Below are 25273 nucleotides of genomic sequence, written 5' to 3'. Positions count from 1 at the left end.
AATGCTTCTGAGATATTTTAACAGCAAATATGAACTGCTTGCAACATATTTGTACTCGAACACAGCAACGTTTTTTTCAATTAGAAAAAATCGGTGGAAAAAGTCATTTTTATTTTCAATCACAAGGAAGCTATTGCTTTGAAATCCACCCCAAAGAAACAGACTACAACAATCTTACATGGATGTGATCTTTAATGAATGGTGCATCCGATCCTAGCATTTTACATTCTAATATTGACATGGAATTCAGTTTACAAACCAGCTAATATACACACAAAAACATTTAAATAACAGTGAATGATCATAAAAATAATTACAACTGCAAAGAAGTCTCCAGCATACATAAAAAAACAAAAAAAAAACAAGTCATGCATTTAAATTTGGATTTTCTTTGCAGCTACAAGCCACGATCTTGCTTATTTTGGCCTTTTGACATGTATTATTTGCAAGCCATTGCAAACATGATTTCCAGTGAATGGTGCATTTTCAATTAGTTTATCCCTGCTATTCATAACAAAATGAGATGTAGATGTTTGTGGTAGTTAAAAAAAATATTTTAGAACAGTTATGCCAGATATAATTATATAAACACGGTAATGAGTAACAATCAGAATCGATAGACATGAACAATCAATGCTTACTCAATGCCACATTCTTTTTTCTATACATCTACTAAGTGCAATTCATTTTAAATCAAGGGGAAGGGTCACATTTTAATGTGCATCAGTGAAGCATTGTGAAATTTGCATCTGCGTGGACAGTGTGTGGCAAAAACATGTTTCAAGTCACAAAACCATAATCAAAAACTCGTATGGCATCGTGTAGAGGTCAGTACATGGATACACAGTGAGTCTGACTGGATGTGAAGATGTAGGTGTGGATGCATGTGAAAGTATTAGTAAAGAACACTTGGAGAACGTGTCTGTGAGAGTTCAAGATTCTGCTTTCTCTTTTTGTTTCTTGCTTTTCTTTAGAAAACAAGGGGCCTTGAACTTCTTTTTTTTCTTCGATGGCGATTTGGAAGGTGAGCCCTCTGGGGTGTTGCCTGCAGGCTTGTTAGTCGGGGCAGTGGGTGGGACCGGTGTGGTTTCTGAAGTGTCAGTGGTGGACAGGGCCTTCATTTGTTTTTCTAGCTCCTCCTGCTGTTTCTTTTCATCGCCTTTATCGTTCTGCACAGCATCTGTGATTTTTCCATCTGTATGTAAATGCGATTTAAATAAAAACAGAAAAGAAATAGTACCATAGAAATAATGAAAGAAGAAAAGAAAAAAAGCAGTTAAGCATTTGTCAAGATGCTTAGGGATGGAACAGAAGCAGCTGCTATGACATTACAGTTCATGCTCATTCAAGTTGTGTGCAATGTCTCGGTTTCTATATACTCACTAGTGAGACAAGAGCTCAGTACCAAACGATTGTCCTACAAATTATAATACAGGGACAGACAGAGAAGCACAAAGGTGTGAAGACAGATGGAGGCCACAGTACAGAGTTGAAAATATGTCACATAAAAACAAAAACATGAAAACACTGACACAGACTTGAATACAGACATCCCATGTTACTGAATAATACCCACCACCCTTAAATGAATAGTTCTCCCAAAAATGAAAATTTGGTCAGAATTTGCTCACCAAATGGATCCTCTGCAGTGAATGGGTGCCGTCAGAATGAGAGTCCATCTGAATAATCCACAAGTAATCTGTACAAATCCAGTGTCAATAAGATATTTTTTACTTCAAAACGATGGCTAAAATGCCAAGTTAAAGTTAAAAATGTCTTGATGTTTTTTTTCTTTCTTGCAAACATGCAGCTTTTCACTACACAAGACAACAGCTAATGGACTGGAGTGGTTACTTATGTTTTTATCAGTGGTTTGGACTATCATTCTGACGGCACCCATTCACTGCAGAGGATCCATTGGTGAGCAAGTGAGGTAATGCTAAATTTCACCAAATCATGTCATTTTAATATATGCTTTTGAAATGACATGACAGTCCAGTGATTTTTGGGTGACCTTTTCCATTAATGGCTAGATTTACTGATACCAGATTATAAAAGCAATCAGCATTGATATACTTGAGCCCATATTATGGATAAAAAAAAATAAATAAAAAAAACAATCAATCACTATTTTTTTAATGTTTCATTTAGTAACAGGGGTTGTCAACCAGAAGTTGATGATGCAAAGCACAGATCAGCTGATGGGACCATACAAGTGTTTCTGCAGTGTCTTGTTCACATGCACCACCGGGTCTCACCTGATGGTGGGGTCTTTTTGGGGGAGGTAGTTGGGGAAGTCCCCGAGTCATTCACCTCCTCCTCCACACCTTTTACACAACATCAGGGTGGGGGGAATAAGAAGAAGAGAGGAAACAGAAATATAGGGAAATAAGGTGGAGGTGGAGTGAGTAATAACCATTGTTGGGGAGTCATTTATAAAAATAAAAAAATAGCAGCGCTATATTTAGCAGAGGGACAGTAGCTCAGCTGATTTCAGTAAGTTTTTAATGTTTTAATCATTTTAAAAGTTTTAAAATTGCTTGTTTTATTTTTGTTATTTTTTTTTCTTCATGATTATTTTACTTTCTTTTATGTAAAGCACTTTGAATTACCATTGTGTACGAAATGTGCTATATAAATAAACTTGCCTTGCCTAAGTGTTCACAAAAGTCCCTTCATGTCATTTAAATACAGTAATAATACATATTTAGGTAAATGCTGTTGTTTATCACAGTGTTTAATACACAAATTGAGATAATTATTGTTTTTTTACCAGAAAAATACTGGCAGAAAATAACATACAATAGGATTCAAAAGTTTGGAGTCAGCTAGATTTATTTTTTGCTTTCATTAAGACTTTTACTCAACGATGGTACATTAAATTGATCAAAAGTAAAGGTAATGACATTTATGATGTTGAAAGTTTTTCTGAACTTTGTTTTTATCGGTGAACCCTGATTTTAAAGTGTACCCAGGTTTCCACAAAAACATTAAGCAGGACGACTGTTTTCAACATTGCTAATAATAAGAAATGTTTCTTAAGCAACAAATCAATTACAATTAGTTTTAATTATAATAAGATTTCTGAAAGACGATGTGAAGACTGGAGTAATGATTCTGAAAATTCAGTTTGTCATCACAGAAATAAATCATATTTAAAAATATATTAAAATAGAAAATAGTTATTTTAAATTGGAATAATATTTCACAATATTTCTGATTTTACTATATTTTTTATTATCAAATAAATGCGTAAGAACATTTTTTAAAATCTTACTGACCCCAAACATTTGAAAAGAAATGTAGCCTGTACTTACTGTTGTACCCTGCCTATCCATCTTAACTATGGTTTAACTACTTTAAATCATTACAGTCTGTAGCTTGGCGATTAACTTCCCCAACAATGTTAGGAATTGTAAAGGGGTTTTGGGATTTTAGTGTGTGTAGGAAGGTTGTCAGGCTCAAAAATACACAGTCACAATGGAGAAAGATCAGTGCTCAGGTGTTGAATCATGAAGAAATGATGTCAGGACACAAAACCTCAAGCTAGTGATTTCTGGAAAGATATTGAAAATCAATTCAACTTTAATTTATTTTCAAGGCACACGTAAAAGGATTAAATACATGCATTCTGTATTTTCTGAATTAAAATATATTTTTTTCCAAATGTTCATTTTTAAGAGTAGATTATAAAAATCTGGTATTCAGTAGCAAAGTGACATCAAATCAATATTTGTCTGGAAGACAGTGGGTGTTTAGTCCATTGGGAAAATCAATAAAACATCAATACTTAGGCTAGAAATCAGTGGGTTACAAAAGGAGAATGAGGGACTAAACTACATCTGGTCATCTCGTACCGTCCTGCTGGCTGTGTTGTTTGCGCTGCACCTCCTTGCGGTATTCCTCCAGCTCCTGATCCGTCAGCTCATTGAAGGGGTTTGGAGTCTCTGGTTCCAGTGTGGCTGGAGGCTCCACAGCCTCTGGAGACTGGAAGCCCAACGATCATGTTCACATAATCAACTCGTGCTCACAAGCAAAATCATTTAGAAATGGATTTGATCAATGAAATGTGCTCACAACAAATAAGTATAGGGTATGCTTATTTTATTAATTAAAACTGACTTGAACATTATGTAATTTCTAAGTTCATATTGTAAAAAATATTTTTCTTTATTAGTAGCCTACAAAAAAGTTAAATAATCTACACATTCACAAAATAAAGTAAAAATTAAAATAAAATTCAGCAAATTTGTTAGATTTATGCTTAAACTAGCAAAAGTATTTGCTAATGGCATAAGAAAAATCTGATAAATGTATCTTATTTTAAAGAAGTTTTTTATAATTATTTTGTCATAATGTAGACATGTATATATATGAACTAAATGACATTCTGTGATCTTACCGGTGGACTGTTGTCTGTGATGACACTGGCTAACACCTGAGACCGAGGTCCAGCTGTCTTCATGTCCTGACGATTCTGCTCTCTTATCTGAAATACAAACAGCACAGTGTTCATAGAAGAGAATCATAACTAATGTGATGCATAACTGTGTTTTACTCTTTGGCTTTTATTTTGCCAAGCTTGACATTTTTCATACTTTACAGACACAATGTTCAAAGAAGAGACCCCTAACTGATGCAAAGAATAAATGTGTTGTATGGTTTGACTTTGTGTGTTCGCACAAGCTTGACCATTTCACAGAAGAAGAAAAAAACACGAAACAAAACACCCTCTTTTAAAGGGGGGAGTGAAATGCTATTTCATGCATACTGAGTTTTTTACACTGTTAAAGAGTTGGATTCCCATGCTAAACATGGACAAAGTTTCAAAAATTAAGTTGTACGATTGAAGGAGTATTTCTGTTCCACAAATACTCCTTCCGGTTTGTCACAAGTTTTGGAAAGTTTTTTTCGAGTAAGGCTCTGTGTGACGTAGATGGAGCGGAATTTCCTTATATGGGTCCTAGGTCACGTCTGCCGGAAGAGTGTGCGCTCCTGTATAGCAGAGCACTGAGAGCACAACATACTTCACTGATCAGAGCGAGAGCGTCGCGAAAAGTCACAAAAGAAGTGTGTTTTTGGTTGCGAGGGCAAGACAACCCTGGACAGATTACCAAAAAAAAAAAAAAAACAGCACTAAGGGACCAGTGGATGGAGTTTATTTTTACAGAGCATCAACGGAGTTGTGCAAGTGTTTGTTCCTTGCATTTCGAAGATGCTTGTTTTACAAACAAGGCCCAGTTTGACGACGGATTTGCGTATCGTTTATTTCTTAAGGATCATGCAATCCCAAACAAAAAAGGGTCACGATCGTGTGTTGGAACCACAGGCGGTGAGTAAAACTGCTTCAAATATCTCTGCCTCCTTGTTAGTGCGTCCCCTCCCATGCCAGAGACCCGGGTTCGAGCCCCGCTCGGAGCGAGTCGTTGCTGCTGCTCTCGTTCAGTTTCAGCCTCGGGATCTGATTCTGGATCATAAATAAACGGCTGAATCTGACTGTTAGCCATGGTTTGTTTTGGATGTTTTTTCTCCTCACGGTAATGTCACAGCTTCCAAACGCTCTCAACGCAAAAGCCTACTGGCGCTCGTGATTCTTTAGCTCCGCCCACACGCCTCCAGGCGCTCGTGTTTTTCCGGGGAAAATCGGTACAGACTATCTTTCTCTTATGAATATATTAAAACTAAAGACTTTTTGGAGTTATGAAGGATGCAGTACTACTCTATAGGTACTCAAGATTAACAGGATATTGAGTGAAAATGAGCATTTCACCCCCCCTCTAAAGCATTTGCTAATTTTTGCATTAGTGCAGGTTGACTCCTTCAGTGATACTGCCGCTCAATGTTTGGCTTTCTTTTGAGCATAAAATTAATGATGTGGCTTCGTAGGGACATCAGCTGACCACCTGATGAGATATCTGGGAGTGTCTGCAGCAAGCCTTCGGAAGGTTCTCAAAGATCTGGCTGAGGAAGTCGAGAAAAGCAGCTTTTGGGGCAGCACCTTGCACAGAAGCATGCTGCAGGGGGTGACAGGGCGATGTCCCCGTTACTGCAAATGACCCTGTCAGGGTGCAAATGTAATTTATGCATATTCAAGCATATAATTTAAATATTACTTATCAAAGAGGCAGTTAGTGTTCAGTTTTTTCTTTTGGTTTTCTCTCTCTCTCTCTCTACATCTTTTGAGCTTTCTCCTTTCCGTGGGACTATTCCCTCCTCCCTTCACTGTCATCTTGGTCCTGATGGTGAAACTGAAAGACATGTTGGAACACTTCTGCCACTACAAACACTGTCTCTCACTGTTGGTAAGACTGTCATTCTGTGCAATAGTAATTGAAATCTGCTCTCAGTTCTGTTGGTAGTCTGAACAGACATGCAGCAACAACTAACGGTAGCAACTGATTATGATAAAACGTCTTTTTCTCTGGAAAGGTTTGGGCCCCTGAAAAAAAGATATCATGGTTTCCACAAAAATATTAAGCAGCACAACTGTTCTCAACACTGATAATAATAATCAATGTTTCTTGAGCAAATCAGCATGTTAGAATGATTTCTTAAGGATCATATATGACACTGGAGTAATGATGCTGGAAATTCAGCTTTGCCATCATAGGAATAAAAGAAAATGTAAAAATATATACAAATTGAAAATAGTTTTAATATCATAATAATATTTCATGTTTCACTGTATTTTTAATCAGCATCTGTAGTGTATTTGCTCAAATTTCATGTGTTGTTGCAAAAAAAAAAAATTACATCTTTTTACATCAATAAAATCTGCAGTTTCAATACAGATGTTAAATCCCAACGTCAGAGAAGCTTACTGTACCTTATTTCTAGTCTCAAGCACCTCCTTTGGGTTGGTGAACAGAGGGACAAACTGGTTTGGATTCTCAATCTTAATAGCCTTTCCACTGCCCTGTGTGTTTTCCTCTGTCTTCTGCCACTAAAGGAGAAAAAAATCAATACAGAAGGAATTCAGCTGCTTGATTGAAAGCATGTCAATCATTCCAGGAAGACACTCTGCTGTTAAAAAGCAGACAATTAAGGGGAAATATGATAGGGAAATATCAAACACATCCAGAAAATAACCAGCAGAGGGCATTGCAAGCACTGCAGTGATCTTTAAGACAATAAAAGATCTCCCCTGCATTGCAGAGAAGGAGTAAGGGAGGTGGGTGGAACATGGTAGAGACAGCGAAACAGTAGCGCTCTCACAGCGATGTAACAAAATACGTCATTATTATACCAATAATATCCTATGATTCACAGTAAGTATATTTTTTTAACTGCAACACACTCACAGGCTTAGTCGTTCAAAAATACAACACTGAAATGATACTGGCAACTTCTGTCTCACATTTTCAGAAGAAAATGTGACTAATGCTTTCGCAAAACTCACCACCACATTGTTGGGAAACTGTTATCGGTTTTTCTTTTTGGGTGGTTGCTAAGAATAGCTCACCCAAAAATTGAAATTAGCCAAAAATGTAATCAAACTGATTTACATCTTGGATGGCTTGAAGGGGATTCTTCATTGAAACAGATCTGGAGACATTAAGAAGCATTACTTGCTAATAAGATCTCATTATTAACATTTTCATAATCTATAACGCTCCTGACGAGCTGGATGGCGCCTTGCATGGCTGACATCGCCATCGTTGTGTGAATGGGTGAATGTGAGGCAAATTGTAAAGTGTTTTGTATGGCCATGTGGTCTGTTGAAAGCGCTATATAAATGCAGTCCATTTACCATTTAATTATGAAATTATAGGAATCCTACCCCTAACTCCTCTTGTAGTACAATATCAGCCATACTCAAGTTACATAAAGTTTACTCAAGTTCCATAAATTCTCTCTCACCGTGGTCCGATGTCCCGGACTGGCCTGGTCCTGGCTGACTTTTTGATAGAGATTTGGGGTGTTCAGCCATCTAGTCTTCTGCTGTTGTCTCTGGGCATGGGGATGGAGTCGGGGATGAGGCTGAACCCCGTCCTCGTGAAAGGAAAATGATGTGACGGTGGCAGGAACCTCCACCTCTCTCCTGGTTCTGGAGCGCTCCAGCAGCACTGGGAAGCGGTAGGCGTATCCTGTACGGTAACCCTATAATGAATGATGACCAAATGTTCAAATGTCAAGTCTAATAGTAATAAACTCACAATGAGGTAAACAGCTCTGGTCTAGATTGGCTACATTTTTAGACTAACCAGATTGTCCAGCGTCCTCATCAATGCTTCAAACTCATGTTCTCCCAGCCTGCTCTTGTGCATGGGGCCGAAGGTGGATCCGGCCCAACCCACAGTGCCTGTGGCGACTGGCCTGTGAATGTTGCGGTCCAGCATGATTAGGTTTTGTTCCCCTCCAGCGCTGCACAGTGCTGCCACCTGCCAGGACAGTACAACACTGCAGCATGAACAATTTGCATTCTGCCAACAAATCAACTTTTCACCCTCAGCACTTTTTTCACTTTTCAGACTCCCTTCTCTCATGGTTCACATGACTTTTGACGAATGGATTGTCATGACTTTTCCATGACCTCTTCAGTCATTCATGGAATGATTAAAATTTTTGAATCAGATTGCTGAAGCAGATTTACCATGTGCAATTTGGTCAAATTAGTAGATTCAAACCATTATAGTTATTAGTATACAGATATCAGCAATAAGACATTGCAATGCTTTACATTGGTATTTTCACTCTACACAATCACACTATAAGCAGCCGATTAAATAGCAAAGCAAACTATAAAAATGTATAAAAAGTTTGTGGTCAGTAAGATCATTTTTAAGGAAATTAATACTTTTATTCAGCAAGGGCACATTAAATGGATAAAACATGGCAGTAAAGACTTTTATAATGTTAAAAAAGATTTCTATTTCAAATTAAAACTGTTATTTTAAACAAATAATCGTGAAATAAATGTATCATGGTTTCCACATAAATATTAAGCAGCACTGGCAATAATAAGAATCATATTAATATTTTTCTGAAGGATCATGTGACACTAAGACTGCAGTAATGATGCTGAAAATGTACCTATGCATCACAGGAATAAATTACATTTTAAGAATATATTAAAGTAGAAAAAAGTTATTTTAAATTGTAATAATATTTCACTGTTTTTACCTGTATTTTTCCAATCAAATACATTAAAATCTAAACAACCTCTACGCTTTGAAAGGTAGTGTATATTTATTAAAAACATTTATATTATAATATACATAGTTATACTAATATTTATACAACAAATACGACTTTCAATGGTTCTATTTTGTGTTTCTGTTGACTGAGTATTGTCTCTCTTCACTCTCACTAACTCTGTCCTACTTTCCAACTAGTCTACTCTCCCATGTTTTGCCCTCACAGCAAGGGCTGTCATTTTTTCTTACCTGTATTTGACAGGCGGTCTGGATGTGGTACATTGTGTAAAAGGCCTCCTCCACTGAATCTCCCAGGGCCACGATTCCATGGTTCCTCAATACCAGCACCTGTAGAAGAATGCTTCATCAACCCATTATCCACCTTGAGAGCCTCACATCATCACGTTCTGAGGGAGCAGGATATTTACTACCTATAATCTGTGTCTGTAATCTAGGATCTAACCTTGCATGTAGGGCCGAGGCTCTTCTGGAGTTCAACTCTGTCCTCTTCTGCCTCCATCACTCCATTATAGTCATAATAAGCTACCTCGCCCACCAGCAAAGCCTCATGGGATAGCGGTAGAAGGCCACATTTCATGGCTGACACCTACATGAAAGATTAATAGTGGTGAGCTCACAAATTAAGATTAATGGCAGTATGTATTAATGGCAGCCAAAGTGCTAGCTAAAGCATTTTAAAGATGTCATCGGATGCCCATTTTCCACAGGTTGATATGATTCTTTATGGTCTTAATGAAAAGTCTGTAACACATTTTTGTTAAAATGTCTAAATGGTAGCATAAAAAAAACACCGCTCTTTTAGAGCAAGCCGTTTTGCAACATTTTCCTTTAAATGTTAATGAGCTATGCTGACTCCGCCCCTCTCTTCCGAGGCGCTCTCTGAGGGACTTTTTGCTTTAGCAGCATTCATCATGAAACTTGCTAATTAGAATATTATTAGGGAAGGCGATTTGCAAATATTAAAAAAAAAAAAAAAAAAAAACCTTTAACTGGTTAGTGAAGCTAGAAAATAGACGCATTTATGTAAATTAGGTTACATTCCTTTCAAAAATAAACGTAATCCACTTCATCTTCAGCGGCTCAGATGTCGGGAGAAAATGAACACCTCATTCTCTTAGGAGACATTCTTGTCTACATCTGCTCAATAATGGAGTACTGATCAGCTCAGGGCAGGTCTAAGGAAAGACGACAGTACAGTCTGTGCTGAAACGCCACCGTCAATCAAACTATCGTGGGAGGGGCCTGTCTGGGTGATGTCACAAAGACAGGCATCTGAGGTCGGTTTGATTTGAGAAAGGGGTAAACGTTATAATAGATTAAAAAAATAACACTGGGTGGATCTTTATCATTATATGGTGAATGTGTACACACACAGCCAACACACATTTCAGTTCAAACAACTTGTAAGAGTGCATGTAGCATCGGATGACCACTTTAAAACTTGAACATTTGACAGCTCTCAGGTCTGTAGGTAATTTGAGTTTCTAAATAATATAATAATAATAAGAATTATTATTTTTAATGCTATAATAATACATATTTTTGCCATCAGTGGAAGACTGGACCTCAGAATAAACAAGTACATAAAAAATAGTAATAAAATAAAATAAAATAAATATTAGTAATGAATGTATATATTTATAATTTATAGGTCACAAACCAGGGATAAATACAAAATGAATAAATAAAAGTAAACAAACATAAATACAAGTAGTTTGCATGTTTCACAAACATGGGGTACAATAAAATAAAATATAAAATAATTTACTTTTATGCGTTTTGCAATGCTGGGGGAGAAGATGAGTAAGGTAAGATAAACTACTCTTCATTTATCTGCTTCACAAACCTGGGTTATAAACAATGGATGGATGGATAAATGGCATTTAAATTAAATCATTTAAAGTTGAAAATTTAACTTAATATTATTACTAAACTTATTTGTTTAGATGTTTTTGTCAAACATGTGCCGTACCGCAGCTATGGCTGGAGTGTGGAGGTGCAGCAGGCAGCGGACGTCCGGTCGAGCTGAATAGATGGCAGAGTGCAAGCTGAATGCAGACAGATCCACTCCCAGAGTAGTGCTGCCTTTCTCTACCACCTCCCCGAGAATATTCACCTTCACCTGGACATCACAGAGAGTACATGCTTTAATCAAGCTTTCACTTGAAAAATTTGATCCAACTGCATCATTTACTACTTTTCCATCATGTTTTAATATATACATTTGATAAAAAATGTAAATAATAATTCCAATAATTTCTATTTAATACAAAAAGTATAATTAATTTTTTTTATTATTATTGCATTTTCTCTTTAACTGTAAACTGCATTGTTTCTTGTTACAAAATGACCATTTCTGACGCAGTTTGTACAAATGCATGAAGACGAGAAATATTTTCATGAGTAACAACTTCTAGTGCCTCATTTTTGCAACAATGTACAAAATATGTCCAGAACATGCTGAATCTTTCAGTTTTATCAGCAAATACGACACACAGTCACACCTTTCTTTTTCTAGTGACCTTCATTTGAATGCTTTTGGCCAGTGAATGACTGTCATAGAGAGCCATGTTGCAAGACATGAGAGGACAGACAGAAACAGAGTCTCACCAGACTGGAGGCAGTCACCTCCCCGTAGGCCAGACCATCCGGCAGCACGAGGAAATGTTCCTGCTCTTTACTAACACGCATCTGCAGAAAGAAAGAGACGCTTTTATCTAAAGCAACTCACAGTACGCTTACAGGAACTATCTCCCTAAAGCAACCTGTGGTTAAAGGTTTAGTACACCCATTAAAATCTGCCATCTCTTACTCATTGTCATATTCTGTCAAACCTGTGCAGATTTAGATAAGATTTTAAGAGATATTGACTTCTATTTCTGTCAGTGTTTCACACGAAGCTATATTTGGACTATAGCGTACAAGTCCTTACTTTTATGTTGCTGTCATTGTTGTTTTAGTCACATTTGAATAATAAACTTGTAAGGAAGAAAACACTTAATTTCTCTGTTTATGTTCCACAGAGGAAAATAATCCCTTTGTATTTGAGGGAACTATCCCTTTAAGAGTTCAGATTTTCATACTTCTGGTGAAAATCAAACCAGCAACCTTATTTAGCAGACTTGATAAAAAAAAAAAAATTAAATAAAAAAAATAAAAACACTTCCTGTTAGGATTTTAAAATACTCAAATTCGTGTGGACTTAGCATAGGAAATATGAATAAGTATGCTAAAGTACATGCAGCAAAAAAAAAAAAAAAAAAAACAGCTTAATGTGCTTCGGACGTGAAACTATTTTTTTTCATCATAAGCTTGAGTTACATAACAGTTTAAGAATACACAAACACTACCACTCAAAAGTTTGGATTTATATATATATATATATATATATATATATATATAAATAAATAAATTGTATTCAGCAAAGACTAAATTGATCAAAAGTGACATTTAAAAACATTTATAAATGTAAAAAATATATATATTTTAAATAAATACTGTTCTTTTAAATTTTCTATTCATCAAAGAATCCTGAAAATTAAATGTATCATGGTTTATTTAAACATACTAAGCAGTACACCTGTTTTTAACATTGATGATAATAATATTAGTAATACTTCTAATAGTAATATAATGATGCTGAAAATACAGCTTTGCATCACAGGACTAAATTACAGTTTAAAATATAGAAAAATAGAAAACATTTCAAATTGTAACAATACGGTCTATACTGTATTTTTGATATAACTGCAAATAAATGCTGCATTGGTGAGCATGACTTCTTTCAAAAACATGTATTTTCAACCTTCATTCTTCATTCTGTTAAATCAGTCAGGCTGACAGATAAAAGTTGTCTGATCAGTAGTGAACAGGGAGCACTTTTCAGGATTCTTGACACACTGACAGAAGGTTTAAAGGGTTGTGTTTCCTTACTGTGAGGCACGTGCTGGCCAGCTGGGCCCAGCCGTACAGATCCACCAGACGGTGAACACTAGCCAGCTTGCAGCGCATCAGTCTCTCCCCCTTCACCATGGAGCCCGGCTCCCATCCGTGCAGATCGTTAATGGGGCTCACCATGGTAACGGCTGTGCAGGGAATGTGCACCAAGACAAACAGCACAAGTGTGTGTCAGTGAAAGTGACAAGTAATGAAGGACTTTGCATAAAAAGAGCAGCACTACTGCAGTTTAAGTGGTGTGACATCAGGTTATTTAACCTCAAAAACATTTTCATGAAAGACAGAAAAACAGCTCAATTTTGAAAAGCACAAGTGAATTTACTTTATAAATTAAAGGGTTAGTTCATCCCAAAATGAAAATTATGTCATTAATAATGACTCACCCTCATGTCATTACACACCTGTAAGACCTCCGTTCATCTTCAGAACATAATTTAAGATATTTTTGATGAAATTGGAGAGCTATCTCCAAAGACAGAAACGGTACTGAACCCAGGTCCAGAAACTTAGTAAATACATCCGTAAAACAGTCCATGTGACGAGAATACATTTTTGTGCAATAACATAATTTACTCAACCATTCTTCTCCCCTGAGTTACGTCTTTTGCCATTTTAGAGAGTATTACAATTCATGTACAGGTACATACTTTCCCCTACGTGTAAACAACGCATATTACGCAGATTATGTATTACGTATAAAAAAGTATTCTCGTAGCATCTCAAAACTGAAGTTGAGCCACTGATGTCACATGGACTGTTTTACCGATGTATTTACTATGTTTCTGGACCTGGGAACATTTCAGTTGTGTTGCTGTCTATGGAGCTTTACATAGTGCTCTGATTTCATCAAAAATATGAGGGTGTGTAAGTAATGACATAATTTTCATTTTGGGGTGAACGAGCCCTTTAAATTTATTATGTTTGAAACTAAAACTCTTATGTAAAAGTGTCTGAACTGAACAGTAATGATATATGATATGTGAATGAATGTTGTATAAAAGTAAAACTCCATGGAATCTTGCTTTTGTCACATGATTAAAAAAATAAGTAATTGCGACTTTTTAATCTCACATTTCTCAACCCCCACTCTGCAATTCTGAGATTATATCTCACAACTCTGACTTTTTCTTGCAATTCAGAATTGTAAGATATCAAACTCAGAATTAAGAATTTAATTCTTAATTCTGAGAAGTCTGAATAGTGAGATATAAACCTGCAAACACACACACCCAAAAAAACAAAAAACAAAAAAAAGTGTTATTAAATTAACTTTTATTTTTCGTGACAGAAAAAAAGTTAGATGTAAAGTCACAATGCAAGATTTGTGAGATAAAATAATAAAAATACTTTTATGGTTTTATTGATTTTGACAAAAAAAAAGTTTCCAAAAAACTCTCATTGGGCAAATACTATATAGAGAATAATCCACATGATTTTACAAGTGAATGAGATCACCAAGCAGAGAAGGATGTGCAGTATTTATATCAATACATCAGGCTTTATCTATGAAATACAAGCAGAACAACCTTCTGAGTAAATAATTTGTAAATCATAACTAGGCAAATGACTGCATGTGTTACGTACTGGATTGAGTGATGGGCAGCGAGGCTGGAGATCCGTGAGTGGCCATGAAGTCTGCGATCTGTCTGAGAGCCCACATATTGGAGGAACTTCCTTCTTTCTTCATCTGCTCCTGAATCAGCACATCCAGCTCCTCTCTAAAGGACTAAAACACACAAATAAGATTCAGTACTCAGCTACACAATGCACTAGTACACAAATAAAGCAAAAGGCACATGCACATGGATGTGTTATTTAACAACCATCCATGTGCATGTGCCTTTTGCTTTATTTGTAGCAGCATTTTAGGTGTAAATTAGTCATCTTCAGTGTCACATGATGCTTCAGAAATCAATCTAATTTGTTGATTTGGTGCTCATTTTAAAAGTTGAAAACAGTTGAGCTGCTTAATATTTTTGTGGAAACTGGGATAGATATATTTTTAATGAACAAAGTTTGAAGAACATCATTTATTTGATTTTACCGTGAGTTTTGATAATTTGTTTTAAATCAATTTAACACACCCTTGCTGAATAAAAGTATTGATTTCTTAAAAACGTGTAATGAATACAGTAACCAAATGAGCATTTCCTTAAAAACCAAAAACAGTATTAAAGTTTCACAAGTTTAACTTTGAGGCTTTTGATATGTACATGAAACACCGCCATACAGTTGTTTTCAATGATTATCAACAAATACCATGACAGTTTTTAGTAAATGTAGCTATAAACTGCAAAATGTATATGCAATAATAACTGAAGGAAACACTAAAGTTTAATCTCAAAGTTCTTAAACAGACAAAAGTTTCCAAAAAACTGTCAATAGACTGAAATATACTTCAGAAAGTCTGAATGGAATTTATGAATAATTTGCGTTAACCAGTTCAGACTGAATTAATTGCAGATGTTTATTATTGAAGAACAGGAGCTTATAAGAAAGTTTGTAATTAACTACAATGTTTGAGCAATATGAATTCAGTTTGACCTTGTAAGTACTGTAATAATTATACAAGAATAAAAAATGTTGTATAAGTTTTAAATAAAGCAATAAATGATGCCAATCAGCCACATATTTAACAGTCGAATGCAGCACACATAAACACAGTATAACAGACATAAAACCCAGATAAAACAATACTTCTGTGAACCTACGACACAAAAAAGCTGGAAGAATTTTCGAGTTACAGGATCCAGTACAGTCCACAACAGAGAAAGAAAAACAATTGACCTCTTCAGTTCTGTCCTTAATTCAACACGTTTCCTCCATACTGAGTGTTTTTTATTCTTTTGCACCAACACCTAAAACTCCCTGCACTCTTAATGTTTTCTCCTCCCCGCTCTCTCTCTCTATCTTTCTCTCTACAGCTGCAGCTGTCCGTGGTGATTCAGGGCAGATTATATCTGAGCTGTGGAGATAATCATATCTTTGGGAACCTAATGAGGGGGAAGGGGAAAGAGGACATAGGGATTGGAGGCAGGACATTAAAGGGTGGACAGAACAGGCGAATACAAGGAGGCAAACCAATGTGGGTCCTCTGCGGATGGGAGATCTGTTTAAGTGAGGTTTTGAAAGCTTATAGCAGCCACTTGAATGCTGGTTTACTTCTTACGCCCTACTTATATCATTCCTATTATAGCGCAAAAGCAGGATACTGGAAGTATAAACCTAATTCATTTTCTCTGTAGAGTAAATGTATTGATGGTGGTAATATATAAAACATTCAAAACATAAATAGCAGGAGCTCGGATACATATTTTAAAATATAACAGCAAATATATAATATTTATCATTATTATTATTATTATTAATATTAATTGCAACTCTTCCTATACTCTTAAACTGCTTATGTATTATCTTTAAATTCAAACAAAGCTAATTTATTTATCTAGCACAATTTATGAAAAATTAGTGATGAATCCAAAATTACCCCTACAGTCTTAACATGATCATCAAGCTTTGAGGAAAGTGAACCTACTGTAGCTGACCAGCAAAGGTAGGTGACAGAGGAACCTACAATCAGTCTTGCTCTCATTTAATTGAAGATGTTAGAGAGCCAGAGCTTAATGTCACTAAAGCATTAATGCACTTTGTCCAAAGAGCATGATTCATTTAACCACACAGGAAAATAAAACTGAAGATCATTGGCATAACAATGGTAAGACTAAAAAATGGTGCCCAAAGGAAGCATATACAAAGATAACAACAGCGGCCCAAAAATCGATCCCTGTGGAACACCACATAGTAAAGGAGCAGATATAGAAGTAAAGTCACCTAACTACATTGCAACTGTCCTGTCCTTTAATTATAATGCAAACCACTTAACGAACCCAACACTCCAAGCGATTAAGAAGAATCTTATGGTCAGTTGTATCAAAAGCAGCAATTTGATATAAAAAAAACCAAAAACAACATGTGATCCTGAATCCTACGATAATAGGATATCATTAGTAACTTTAAGTAGAGCACAAAGGGAATGTGAAGGTGCAATTGCACTTCTGACCTTCTCAATTTAGTAAAAAAAAAAAACACTAAAATCTCTTCATTACTTTTGGTTGATTCACATTATCGGAATACCCTTGAGATGAATTTCATTTTCACATCCTTTACTGTTTAACTATCAGAAGGCAGTCATTTATTTGACATCTCAAATTAAATTTTAAATGTTTTATCTCTCTTAAAATTGCATTCTGCTCTCCTACACTCTTGTCTGAGAGAACAGGTGATACTGCTTAACCAAGGTTGAAAGACTCCTTTACTTTTTTAAATTAAAGCACAAGTACACACTTATTACAAGCTTCAACCAGCAATCCAATATCGTCCCCACCTGTGACAGTGTCATTAAAACGTGATGAATAGATTTCCAAAAAAGAATTAGCAGTTGAAGACTTAATAGTCCTAGCATAATATGAATTCTGAGAAGAGGTTAGGTGGACAATAGAACAAACAGCATCAGATACCAGTGAATAATGATCGGAGATGCCCATATCTGAAACCTCTAAATTAGATACAGAAAAACCATATGACAACACAAGATCTAATGTGTGACCTCTCTTATGAGTAAGACCAGAACATACTGTATTAAATTAAAAGACTGAGAGAAAGAAATTCATTAACCAGTGGCTTTGATGGGCTACATATATGCACATTATAATCCCAAATGTTTTTCACAGTGAGACACTAGTCCAGACAGAAAACTTAGAAAAATGGTGGATGAACTCATTATTGAGTTTGGGAGGTCTATTAATGAAGGCGCAAAGAATCAGTCTTCCAACAATTGTACGCCAAAGCTACAAAGTAAGACAATTTATATTAGTTCTGTCTTTTCTTGTGGAGCATTGGCCATATATTTTTGTACACTATGATTAATACCATTAACACCCACATCATGTAAACCATTCAAACCGTCCAAATGACCCGAATTACTTATAAAGATATTTGTCACATGTGCTGCTCTGCAAATCAAGGCGCACAATGATGGATATCGCTATAAAGAGTTATTTGAATGATCATAGGAGAATAAGGGAAACATTAGAACTTAGGCCCCGTCCTAACGGAGACGGAGCTTACCCCAATCCGATCTTTTTTTTCCTCGTCTCAAGAAATATCCGCGTCCACACGAAACCGCATAATGATGTAGTACACATGCCAGACCAGTATGTGGCGCTGTAATTCTGCCTCAGAGATAGACTAAAAATTGAGAAGAAGACTTGGACTATGCTCATAAACCTTGCGCGTGGTACTTAAACGAACATGGAACAATACATTTATTAATCGGTGTTAATGTTAGTTAATAAAAAGACATTCGTTCAGTGTTTGTTCATGTTTTTGTTGCTGTTACGTGACGTAGAGGTGTCGGACTAGGGGGGAGACGTGGGCTGATGACATCATCGTTTCAGAAAATATACAGATTAGCCGTCCAGACGAAAACGCAAAGACGGCGTTTTCAAATTTATCCATTCTGGGACCCGGTTTCAAAAAATAGCGGTTTCACCTTATGAAAACGCCGGATCCGTGTGGACGAAACGCCTATCCGATAAAAAATTTGTGCGTATACACAGAAACGCGTCTCCGTGTGTACGGGGCCTTAACATCATCAGAATTTAACATCAATAGCGAACAAAAAGGAACCAAAAAGACAGGGGTTTTAAAACACAAGGAAAGTAATGAGGGGAATGGAAACAGGTGGGGATTAATTAATTAACAAAACAAGGAATGGAACTTGACCAAATAGGGATAACACAAGTCCATGACTGGCAATATTAAACTGAAGTTACGGTGATTCAACTGAGTAGTTTATTTTTCTCTCTCTTTTTTGGGGGGGGGATTTTCACATATTAGATTTTTGATAGATAATAATAATAGTATTAGTCATCTTTTTTATAATAATAATCTACTAAAATACTCAATTGTATTTATATATTATCATTGAAATATTAGTAAAAATATATCTCATCAAATGGAAAATGTTTATTTTTATTATTAACTGCAAATTACATAATCAAAATAATGTTATCTTTTTTATTGAGTAGTTAATTTTTTTGTTCAGATTTTCATTCTCTTTACTCAGAATTTTATTTATTTATTTTTTGCTTTTTTGAACCCCTATGGAAAACACTAATGGGGGAAAAAATCTTATGGAATCAAAGCCACTGAAAACGTAGATGATCAGCGTTGCACTCATCTAGCCCACAAGGATATAAACACAAATCTGAGTCAATTCTCAAAGGCAAATATATGAGCTTCACTTATCAGCTCACACTTTATTACTCACAGGGCTTTGCAGAAGACTGGAAATTCGTTTCTTGAGGCCGCTGGATGGCGTTGACTGCTGGGGAGACTGGATCATTTCTCCCTCCAGACACTCCCCATCTACAGGACTGTGCTGGACCGGAGTCCCTTTAGGGGTGGGAGTTCTACTCATCTTCTTTTTCCCAGTGTGGGAAATAGGAGGAGGAGGATAGAAAGAAAACAGATAAAAAGAAAAAAGATAGGCAAAGCAGGAGCAAGCAAGATGGCTGGAAGGGAGCAAACAAAAAAAGAAATACAATATGTAAATTATTCAGTTATATTAATTAAAGATCCTTATGCACATCATGCAAGAGTTTTATTTTACACATATGTGCATGAGGACATACAGTATAGGCATGTTTGCATATTAATAATGGACACACGTGCAAATGCACACAGACAGGCCTGCAAATACAAGATAAGTATTTCTTCACACCACACCCAAAGTCACGTGGAAGCTGCAATAACTGTCATATATCCAAACAACAAGCATGTAGTAGCTACTTCTTTATGTGCAATAGCAAATGTGATAGATTAGTTTGCTTGAGGAGGCTCGATTTAAGATATTACACATAGAAAAGCCTTTTGTATCAAGACTAACATTGACTAGAGTTATATTATTACTGTTCCAGGATGTATAACAGATGGTTGATGGCACATAATCTAAGACCATACACCTGAATATCTTTTATTTCTAGAAATCCTACTTACATTCACATACAGTACTTAAATGTTCCTTCAGCATGGAGGAAAAAAAATGAGGGCAGTGAACTAGAAACATCACCTGAACTGAAAAATCTAGTTTGTCTGAATTTATGAGTTTAAAAGGTGATGCAATTTTCTTTTGTGTTAAACAATTTATCTTATCCAGGTTTTATCTGTGAGGCAATTAGAAGTAAGATGCTCATATGGGTTCAATTCTCAAAAGTGTAGACTTCAGTTGTGTGGTGCTTTCAAAACAAAGCTCTGTTTGCTTGAACAGCCCATTGGCTTCAGTGACTCAGCAGTAGTCTGAATTTGGAACGTAAATACAGTATGATTGAAAACAATTATTAGTGTTGTTGAGGCTATTACAATCAGCCTTACACCTCAGATTTTCATCTGATGAATAATAAAGCAGGCAAAAAAAAAAAAATATATATATTTTATAGACTCTTTTACAAATTGAAAGTTTCAAATAGAAAAACTAATGTTTTAATCATCTTTTATTTTATTGTCAGTTTTCGTTTTTTTCTTTGGAACAAGATTAATTAGCATGTGAACTACAGCACTGACATACCAAAGTGTCTGAGTTAAAACACTTGCAGTCACAGTATCTTTGTGTTTGGTGGTCTGACAGGGCTCAGGTGCTCTGGGACCCCCACTAAAAGGTCCTCTCTCTGGGGAGACTCTATAATGAGTGGGGCCCCTTTGGATCCAGACACTAAACTGGCTCAGCCCTGTGCTGTCCCTGGATTGGTTTCAAGCTCGGCTTTCCACTCTAGTGGATCCAAATTAATCATGTCCCTCTGCGAGAACAGTGATCTATCCTTAGTCTGCATTCTTATCGTGAACCTACACTTCAATCTGAAAAATGCTCAAAAACTTATACAGCTCTGGGTTCTGCTACAGCAGGATTTTGAGGTCAAGCTGAGAAGGGATGAAAGACATCAGCCTGTTGCACATTGATCAGTCTGAAACAGTTTTTCTGAGCGAATAAGGGCTTTCACCCCCACTGAGAGACCTTAATGCTTGTAGGAAGTGGGGAGAAAGCAAGATGTATATGAGAGAGATGTATAATGGTTAAAGTGATGTTGGATTGATTTGAAATGAATCTTATAATAAAGTTAATGTGTGGTCCTGGGTGCATTAACTTCTGCATAATGTACTGAGAACGCAGTGACCCACACACACAAAAAATAAAATAAAATGCATGTGTGATTTTAAACCAAATCTTGAAATGGAAAATAATGCATTTTCATCAAAGAATAAAAACACAATTTCTGTGCAAGTTGTTTGAAATTTTAATCCCATGTTTGGAGTTTTAATCCCAGTTCCATACTAAATCCACACACACACACACAAAACAAAATATCAGTTTCAGAATCATTCTGAGGGTTCACTGACTTTTTAATTTATCTTTAACATGGTTAAAATCTGTATAGAAAAGAGTCTAAAATCTAAAAGGCATCTTCACAACGCCAAATTAAGGCTGCTCAGTACTTGCACAAATTTCAGTGTAAAGATGCAAGCAATGCCACAAAAGATAAACTTAATTATGCCTGCTCAGACCGTATAGTATTGTAATTGCTTTATAAAGGCATTTGTGTTAGCTATGGGCAGCATAAGACTGTGTATAGCCACTGCAGAGGCACTTCTGTCACATTTTAAGTGTAAATATTGCATAAGCCTACTACATACCCCCAACTCCCTCAATAACAACCCATTCACCCACCCACCCCTTTCAAATAATTCCATCACCCCTGCAAGAACCTCATGGAGAGAAAGAAAGGAGAAAAAAAAAGAGAGAAAATTTAATGAATACATTATGATAATATCCATTAAGTCTTGTTGCACATAAATTAAGTGTGCCGTTTTTCTTAAATCTCTAAGGCTCATTTTCCAGCGGGAAAGACTCATGTGTCACGCCCACCTCTTCCACAGCAAAACACCACCCTCTGAACTGCTCGGAGGGGGTAGATGTAACAGCTGCTGACAAAGGCAGCATTTAACATAGAATGATACCAACAAAGCATAATAGAGTCAGTTATAGGTCCATTCATTGATAAAGTATTATTAAACGCGTCGTGTCGGTCCTTTTGCGCGAGGTTCTTGCGCGGTAGGGCCTGCTCGCGGCTGCCTAGCAACAACACGAGCCCCGCTGCATCAGCACCACCAGCAGCGCGGGGCTCAGCCTCCGGCCATCGGTACAAGAGCCCGCTCTGGAAGAACTCAAGGATGTTGAAGGGGCCATGTCGGGATGCAAAGCATAAACCCAAAACACCACAAACGATATAATCGTGGACATGGTACTCCAATATGAGGGATTTTTTTATAACAATAATAATAATAATAATAATAATAAATAAAAAATGAGAAAGTCTACATGAGAGCCAATATCATGGCGTCTGAAAGTTGAAGAATCGTGCCTTCGTACAGCAAGGCTCTAGGGCCTCGGATTAATAAAATACAGTACGTTTTAATAACATTAGTGCATAAATATGTAGTCTCCATTTAATCTAATCTACTAACGCAATCCGGTTGCATTTTGAGTTTTTAAAACCTCTCTACTCTTTCCGATCATGGTGTAACGAATTTTGGATTATATTCGTGTACTCCCTCAATATCATTGCAATCCGGCATCATATAAACCGTACCGTCAACATGAATGTGATAGATGCGTGGAGTCCAAAAGTCCTTCATGTACCGATTAAATCTTTGGAAATCTAAGATTTTGACTGAAAGAGTTATGGAAAATGAAATGAGGCAAGAGATGCTTACCTTACAACATCTTCTCCTCTTTGTCCTTTACGCACACGGACGCTTTGGATCTGCAATGCAATGTGTCAAAACAGCAGCATGAACGTATAAATCGATAGCTGGGCTTGTTTTCCAGTATGAATGGTATCGTTTTGGGTCTGTTTCCCTAGACCTACGCATCCCCTCTTTTTTGACATTTATTGCAGGATGGACCAGCCTACGACCACGCCTGCCAGATTCATGACCTCCCCACTGTCTACATCCACATACTGCGAGGTTTGTCACGAAAGCCTTGAGTATGTTCGACTATATTGTAAAAATACTGGGACACGTATGCAAAACGAGAGAGTCGGAAGGGTTTTCCACCTTGGAGCAGGGAATAGCGTGTTTTGTCGGGGCACAGATTATTTATTCTGAACGCCTTTTTCTGCTGATTGATGCAGCTGCGGATTAAAGAAGCGTCCACTGGCGCCACATGCTGGCGGTTTTATGATTTTACAACGAGCAATAGGTAGAAAAAAAAAGTCCCATGCTTTTTCTAAAAAAAATATAAATCAATACACCGTTGCTGGTCATATACTTACAATATCATAAAAAGTTGATTTCACTAATTCCATTCAAAAAGTGAAACTTGTATATTATGTTCATTCATTACACAATGTTTATTTCTTTTAATTTTGAGGTTTATAGCTGACAACTAAAGGAAAATCCCAAATTCAGGATCTCAGAAAATTAGAATATTGTGAAAAGGTTCAATATTGAAGACACCTGGTGCCACTCTAATCAGCTAATTAACTCAAAACACCTGCAAAGGCCTTTAAATGGTATCTCAGTCTAGTTCTGTAGGCTACACAATCACGTAAATGCATTACTCTGTGTCCAAGCACATTAGTAGAGAGGCGAAGGGAAGTAAAAGAAGTGGTTGAAAAGAGAGAGAAAAAAAGGGGTCCAAGCAATAGGGATAACCGCACCCTGGAGAGGATTGTGAAACAAAACCCATTCAAAAATGTGGGGGAGATTCACAAAGAGTGGACTGCAGCTGGAGTCAGGGCTTCAAGAACCACTATGCACAGACGTATGCAAGACATGGGTTTCAGCCGTCGCATTCCTTGTGTCAAGCCACTCTTGAACAGGAAATTTTGCATTTCCTTTGGATATCAGGGTCCAAGAGTCTGGAGGAATAGAGGAGAGGCACGGCACACAATCCACGTTGCTTGAGGTCCAGTGGAAAGTTTCCACAGTCAGTGATGGTTTGGGGTGCCATATCATCTGCTGGTATTAGGCCACTGTGTTTTCTAAAGTCCAAGGTCAACACAGCTGTATACCAGAAGTTTTAGAGCACTTCATGCTTCCCGCTGCGGCCCAATGTTATTTAGATGCAGATTTCATTCTCCAACAGGACTTGACACCTGCACACAGTGCCAAAGCTACCAGTACCTGGTTTAAGGACCATGGTATCCCGGTTCTTAATTGTCCAACATACTTGCCTGACCTTAACCCCATAGAAAATCTATGGGGTATTGTGAAGAGGAAGATGCGATATGCCAGACCCAACAATGCAAAAGAGCTGAAGGTAACTATCAGAGCAACCTGGGCTCTTATAACACCGGAACAGTGCCACAGACTGATCGACTCCATGCCACACTGCATAGCTGCAGTAATTCAGGTAAAAGGAGCCCCAACTAAGTATTGAGTGCCGTACGTGCTCATACTTTTCATGTTCATACTTTTTAGTTGGCCAAGATTTCTAAAAATCCTTTCTTTGTATTGGTCTCAAGTTATATTCTTATTTTCCGAGATACTGAATTTGAGATTTTCCTTAGTTGCAAGTTATAATCATCTAAATTATAAGAAATAAACATCAGTCTATGTGCAATTAGGGACTATAATATACAAGTTTCACTTTTTGAATAGAATTAGTGAAAAATCAGCTTCGATGATATTCAAATTACACACACACACACACACACTAAAAAGTACTGCCGGTAATCACGCCATAGACTAAGCATACAATTAAACAAGTTTTTTTTTTTTTTAAGACGATGAATATAGTATTTTTCACTGAAAAAAAAAAAAAAAAAAAAAGTCTAAATGGTCAAGTAAAATTATTACCATTTTACATTTTTAGAAAAGTTTAAAGTCCTTCAGATTTCTGAATTTAGATTATGAATTCATGATTTCAGACAACCACTAAGATCAAAGACAAAGGCTTTTGAACAACATCTTAAACATCCTTACGTCATGCTTTTTACCTTCACTGGATTTAAAAAAAAAAGAAAAAAGTTGTAAACACTTTGTAGGAGCAGAACAAGAAAATGCCTTTTCACATTAAATTTATTTTGAACTTTGTT

At 36.5% G+C, this 25273-nt stretch overlaps 1 protein-coding gene across 7 annotated transcripts; it reads right to left on the bottom strand.

Annotated features, from left to right (window-relative positions):
- Positions 1-174: 174 nt before the first annotated feature.
- Positions 175-23292, bottom strand: add2 (adducin 2 (beta)). Of its 7 annotated transcripts, XM_026245090.1 has the most exons (16): positions 22944-23288; positions 19447-19690; positions 14700-14841; positions 13092-13243; positions 11769-11849; positions 11131-11280; positions 9601-9744; positions 9387-9485; positions 8205-8381; positions 7861-8100; positions 6827-6943; positions 4403-4489; positions 3858-3987; positions 2259-2327; positions 1384-1417; positions 1055-1195 (listed from the first exon to the last, which is right to left on the bottom strand). In XM_026245090.1, coding segments are annotated over exons 2-16 (1773 nt in total). In that variant the 5' UTR covers positions 19597-19690; positions 22944-23288; the 3' UTR covers positions 1055-1194. The 7 variants fall into 7 exon arrangements, with proteins under 7 accessions (XP_026100835.1, XP_026100851.1, XP_026100842.1 ...); XM_026245050.1 differs by lacking the exon at positions 1384-1417 and having other exon boundaries at positions 175-1195; positions 22944-23292; XM_026245066.1 differs by lacking the exons at positions 1384-1417; positions 2259-2327 and having other exon boundaries at positions 175-1195; positions 22944-23291.
- Between the last annotated feature and the right edge of the window lie 1981 nt (positions 23293-25273).

The sequence above is a fragment of the Carassius auratus genome, chromosome 5 (genome assembly GCF_003368295.1).
Source record: "Carassius auratus strain Wakin chromosome 5, ASM336829v1, whole genome shotgun sequence".
Taxonomy (NCBI): domain Eukaryota; kingdom Metazoa; phylum Chordata; class Actinopteri; order Cypriniformes; family Cyprinidae; genus Carassius; species Carassius auratus.
This window is presented reverse-complemented; position numbering and strand designations above follow the sequence as displayed.

Coding starts and splice junctions, on each gene's coding strand:
- add2 (XM_026245050.1), bottom strand. CDS start 19,596: ATGAGTAGAACTCCCACCCCTAAAGGGACTCCGGTCCAGCACAGTCCT. Junction 4,490..6,826: donor TGCTTGAGACTAGAAATAAG/GTACAGTAAGCT, acceptor TTTGTATTTCAG/ATAAGAGAGCAGAATCGTCA. Junction 1,196..2,258: donor CAAAAAGACCCCACCATCAG/GTGAGACCCGGT, acceptor ATTTACATACAG/ATGGAAAAATCACAGATGCT.